This window comes from Sorex araneus, chromosome 4 (assembly GCF_027595985.1).
Source record: "Sorex araneus isolate mSorAra2 chromosome 4, mSorAra2.pri, whole genome shotgun sequence".
NCBI lineage: Eukaryota > Metazoa > Chordata > Mammalia > Eulipotyphla > Soricidae > Sorex > Sorex araneus.
The window spans coordinates 137,821,972-137,827,792 of record NC_073305.1 but is presented as its reverse complement, the minus strand read 5'-3'; the positions used below and the strand labels follow the sequence as shown (position 1 = coordinate 137,827,792).

Genomic DNA, 5,821 nt, shown 5'->3' with positions numbered 1-5,821 from the left:
ACCACCCACCCCCCTCACTGCCTGACCTCACCTTTTATGGTCCCTATTTTTAAAAACAAAGACAAATGCATCCCCAGAGATGCAGAGAGATGAAGCAACCGCCCAGGCCCACCTGTGAGTGGTGAAACTGTTTTAGTCTCTCTCTGTTATTTATTCTGGCCTCGAGTTTAAGGTTGAAACAATTCTTTAAAAATGGGTCATGGAGGGGCCGGAGCGATAGCACAGCGGGTAGGGCGTTTGCCTTGCACGCGGCCGACCGGGGTTCGATCCTCGGCATCCCATATGGTCCCCCAAGCACTGCCAGGAGTAATTCCTGAGTGCAAAGCCAGGAGTAACCCCGAGCATTGCTGGGTGTGACCCAAAAAGCAAAAAAAAAAAAAAATGGGTCATGGAAATCACTTTGACAAATCCAACCTTGAGCCAAGAGACATTTCCTTATATTAACAATCCCTTACTTCACCATCATCTTGGGTGTGTGTTGTGAAAGTGATATAATGACATTCTCCTTCATCCATTTATTCCCAGCTCTCCCGTAAATGTAATTACTTTGAAAAAAGAGATCAGAAATGGGGGCTGGAGGGAACAGTCCAGACTGGCAGGAAGGGAAGTAGGAAAGCCTACTTTCCTACTTTTCCTAAAAAAAGAAAGTAGGAAGTAGGCAAGGGGGAAAGTTGCAGGACCGAAGGAAAAGCGTGAGCAACGGGGGAGCAAATGGGAAGGGCACTTGCAAAGAACTGCAACCTTGCGGGGGAGGCCAGGAAAACCCCAAGGCAACCTTGGAAGATGAGGAGTGGCAAATGAAAAACAAAACAGCAACAACAAAGTACCGAGGAAGAGATGAAGTTAGGTGATGCGAGATCTTTAAATACCCTCTCCCCATCTCTGTGGGCCTAGCATTGGGCTGGAGTGGCCCCGGCAACGAAATAACCCAGGACCTACCCCAAGCCCTTAAGGCTCCAATCAAAACCAATTGCAAAGTTTTGTTGCCTTTAAAAAAAAATGACAAATTTGGTTCTATTTCTTAAGTAGAGGATTTTGCTCCCCTCCCCCCCCTTACCTCCAATTATGCAGTTGTTCTCAATTTTTCAATAGCTCTAAGATCCAAGTAAAACCCAATACACTTTTCAAAATCTCTAAATCCCTGAGGGAGCTTTTCACTAATGCACAGATGAAGATGGATTTGTGGACTCTCAGGTACCCATGGACGGCTGAGCGATGCCAAGAAAGTCTATTCATACACACGCCAATGCCAAGCTTGGTGCTTACATGATGCCATTAGCAGTAAAGTGAAAGCTCATTCTTTTCCTTGGGGGAACAGATATAAACTCTATCTCAACGGGCCTTTAAAAAATTTATCTCATTCACTACATAGCTGGTCAGAGAGTCAAAAACTTCCATTCAGGAAAGCACCCAAAAGCCCATCATTTATAACCTGATAAAAGTAGTAACAACTATTCCATCTTCCTTCTGTGTATTTATTTAGTTATTGAATCGGTGAGATATACAGTTACAATGTAGTTGTTCACAATTGGGTTTCAGTCATATAATGTTCCAACACCCATCTCTCCACCATCGCACATTTCCCACCACCAGTGGGCCTCAGTTTTCCTCCCACTCTACCCCACCTCTATGGCAGGTGCTCTCTCTCTCTCTCTCTCTCTCTCTTTCCACCTTATAGTATTCTGCTTTGAAAATTTCAAACCTACATAAAGATTGAAAGAAAATGACAATGAATATTCATTAACATTCACAAGACTGGTTAACCGATAATATTTTGCCAAACTTAGGCCCTCTCTTTCTTTGCATGTGTGTGTGGTCCTTTAACATAAATGCATATACCACATTTTCTTTTCTGAACCATTGACCATTTAGAAAGTTATGTGCTAACATTAAAACCATTTACTTCAAATGCTTTAATATACATAGGTAAATCTATAAAATACTAAATAACAAGGATGCTCTCTTTCAGAAATACAGTACAATTATCATCCTCATAAAAAATTTACAATTGATATACTATTATTTAATATGCAGTCTACACTTGAATTTATCCATTTATCTCATTGATATTAATTAACTGTCCCCCTCTAATATAAGATCTTTATGAGAAGCAATCATTATTCTTGTTTGTCATGTCTCTTCAGTCTCTTTAATCTAAAGGAGTCGTTTGGCTTTTTAAAAAATCTTAATTCTTTAATGATATTGACTTTTTTTTTTAAAAGGCTTAAAATGTATTTTAATAAGGTGATGCTGCTTTACTGCTCCATATCTCAGAAAAACTCCAAAGATTATCAGGGACAAATCAAACATGGCACACTAATGAAAAATGAACAGCATAACTACCTAAGACAGGCAAGCTGAAGAGCTACTGTCTGACTTTTAGCCTACAGCAACCCTATTTCCGAGATTGTACTAGGCCTATCAAGAAAAGCTGTGACGAGCAACATCATAGACAAAATTGGTGATCCATGGGCTTTTCCTTACCCAAGAAAATAATGAAAGCAAGTTAACACAAGATTTTTTAAAGATATACTAAAATGAAAATCTCTAAGAGAAAATGTCTTCCTTAAGACATGAAAGGGTGGGGCTGGAGCGATAGCACAGCGGGTAGGGCATTTGCCTTGCACGCGGCCGACCCGGGTTCGATCCCCGGCATCCCATATGGTCCCCCAAGCACGCCAGGAGTAATTCCTGAGTGCAAAGCCAGGAGTAACCCCTGAGCATCGCTGGGTGTGACCCGAAAAGAAAAAAAAATTAAAAAATAAATGATCCTTCAAAAAAAAAAAGACATGAAAGGGTAATATATGGGATATAACAGAACCAGTACATATGTTGTCTGTGACCTCTATGGACATTTGCTGGAATTCCCACCTGGGAGTGAATGGAGCAATGGGGCTAAGGTCATGGGGGATGTTTGGTTTTAGTGGTATACGTGGCAGTGTCTTTGGGGTTGCGGTTATGAATAAGCAAATAGAACAAGATGGACAAATGGAATGATCATGAGTAATGGGGCTCTAACTGGATCCATTTTGTCATGGTTCCCTTAGGCTCAACAATCACATGAGACTTCAGGAATGCACCACACAGAAACAATATACCACACAGCATTGATTTGAAATGATCTCCCCTCCCTTGCCCTCTGCCTCCAGCATACTCCCTAGATAGAGTACTACAGGCAGGGAAGACCTAACTATTGGGAGGAATCCCTAACACTTTTCCAGGGTAGAATTCTGGCTAGTCCAAAAAGGGTCCTTTTCTTTAACGGTTTTAGGAAACTAGACAATGCAATTTTATTAGTATCGGCGACGTTTGTTTGGAGCAAATTCAGCTCCAGGAGCTGCACGGTTGAAAGCAGAAGGGGTTCCACCAATTGCCCCAATTCCTTCCATTGTAGCAGCCTGGCCAAAGCGCTCAGTCGTTGGTGGGGTCAATCCCAAGGTTCCATCTGGCATCATAGTGGCAGGCCCTGGAGGAGCTGGGTACAGGAGCAGGAGGCATGGCACCTCTGTTGTTTATGCTCATAGCACCTCCCATAGCCATCTGACCCATCCGCAGCTCCTGTTCTCTATTATGGGCACTTGGGAGATATACTGCATCAGGGAAGGTTCCCTTGAATCCTTCCTGCTGTCGCCGCATCATTTCTTCCTGTTGTCTCCGCATCTCTTCCTCGCGGCGCCTACGCTCCTCCTCCTGCCTGAGCTCCAGTTGCTTTCGTTTTTGCACTTCTTGATTATAGAGCTCTTCCATTCTTCGAAGTTCTTCTTGGCGCCTCATCAAATCCTGCCTCATGACCTGGTGCTCATGACGAGCAGCCTCCATCTCCATTTCCAGCTTCTCACGAGCCTCCTTGATATTACGGTCCACTTGGTCTTGCTGCTGTTTCTCCATCTCAATGAGTGCCTTCCAGCGCATGGCATACTCATACTCAAATGAGCCAGCCTGGGCAAATCTGGGTGGTTGTTCTCTTTCCTTGTGAAATTGCTGGTTCTTAATAACCAGTTTTTCTGGTAACCCCTCTTCATCATCTAACTGGTCCATGGGCTCCACAGTCACAGGCCTCGGAAATGTGGTTAGCAGGAAAGAGCCTTCACTACATCTGTCCAGAGCTTTCCGAGCAGCTGGTTTCCCTGAGAATTCAACAATGCCTTTTCCAGAGGGCCTTCCTCGATCATCCACAATGACCACAGCCCTCTCTACCTGGCCAAACACAGAAAAGGCCTCCTCCAGCAGTTCATTGGACACATACTGAGGAAGGTTTCGAACTGTGAGAGATGCACTATGACAAGCCAAGCGCACACGAAGCTGCTTGCCACAGAGTGGCATGTTGTCCAGCTCCACTTTGGCAATCTCGGCTAGAGTTCGTGTGTCCAAGCGAATAAAGCCAAAGCCCTTATCCTTATGAATGAAGACCTCACCAGCTTTCCCATATTTCTCAAGCAGTTTCCTCATTTCCTCCTCGGTGATATCAGGGGAAGATTGCCCACAAAGAGCCGGCTACGCTGGGTAAAGGTCTTCTCTCCTGGTTTTCTAAAATTCTTAAGGTCAATAGTCAAGCCTTCATTTTGGCTGCTGGCTTGTTACCATTTGCAGGTATTGGCGGTGGCTGTTGCTGCTGCTGCTGGTGGTGCTGTTGGTGATGGTGCTGATGATGCTTCCTTGGAGCATGGTTTTGCTTCTCCAAGTTGAAGGTTTTATTGCTCTGCATTCTTGCACCCCTCCACCGACTGGTCTCTCCTCGGAGTAGCGGCGACGCTACCCGGCCTCTACCGCCCCGAGAACGATATTGACTTTTTTTTTTAAGAATCTAGGCCAATTGTTTTATAGAATGACCTCAATTTGGATTTCTCTCGTTATTAATTCATGACTTAGTTTGTGATAAGCAGCTGAAAACCTGTTAGATTGAATCAGTTGAAATTGTCATTTATTTAGTTCCAAATCAGACAACTAGTACTGATTTCATGTGATTCCACTTATACAGAAAGAATATTGTGTTCTTTTAATAATCCACAACAGGGGCATGTGATCCTCAATGATGCTGTTTTCAGGGAATATTGTGTTTGAATATTGTGTTTGATTTACTAAGGGAGTGAATTGAATCCTGGCTTTGCCTCCTAAAAACTATGTAAACTTGGATAGGTTACCTTACATCTCTGAATTTCAGCTTTCTTAATTAGAGAAAGAGTGGAAGACAGAGAGGAAGAGAGAGAGAGAGAGAGAGAGAGAGAGAGATATTTTGGTCCCATATATATAGAATCAAGATTGTGAACATTTGAACATTCCAAGAATGGTATGTACAGTGATTAGCTCAAGTGTATAGGAATTAATAGCTATTCTTGTCATTATTAATGTCCTTTTATCAGGTTTACATTTTATCAGGTTATTACAGTTTTACCCATTCTTAGATAATTTCACGTTACCTAAATTATTTTTTTTCTACAGTTGCCTAATTTTTTGTTTCTCCAAATGAAAAGTGTTGTTACTCCTTCCTATTTTGTCTCTGAAATTTAGATCCTTTTGCATCTGGCTAATTGTTTTCAAATTACATTAAATTTTATTCTATACTTGAATCTCATTATGGTAATAACACATTTAAAGCAAACCTGTGTTAGCATATTTTGTATCTATGTAATTCTTCTGGGTGTTTTCATCCCCTCTAAAATTGCAGCATCTACAAGCTTTATTTCTTTCATTTTTTTTGTATAATCCTGAGTTAATTTTATTATTTTCCTTATTCTTGCCCATCAGAAGCAGGCTCTTTCCTAAAATTCCTTAGAGACATGGGAATAACTCGGTGGCACAGTACCTGTCTGTTTCTGTGAGA

General features: G+C 42.2%; 1 protein-coding gene across 1 annotated transcript; it reads right to left on the bottom strand.

The window, feature by feature from the left end:
* Positions 1–2,793: 2,793 nt before the first annotated feature.
* On the bottom strand, positions 2,794–4,772 carry LOC101537013 (non-POU domain-containing octamer-binding protein-like). The gene is given in 4 exon segments (XM_012932094.2): positions 2,794–3,480; positions 3,482–4,472; positions 4,475–4,579; positions 4,582–4,772. Coding segments are annotated over 4 exon segments (1,407 nt in total). The 5' UTR covers positions 4,706–4,772; the 3' UTR covers positions 2,794–3,293.
* Between the last annotated feature and the right edge of the window lie 1,049 nt (positions 4,773–5,821).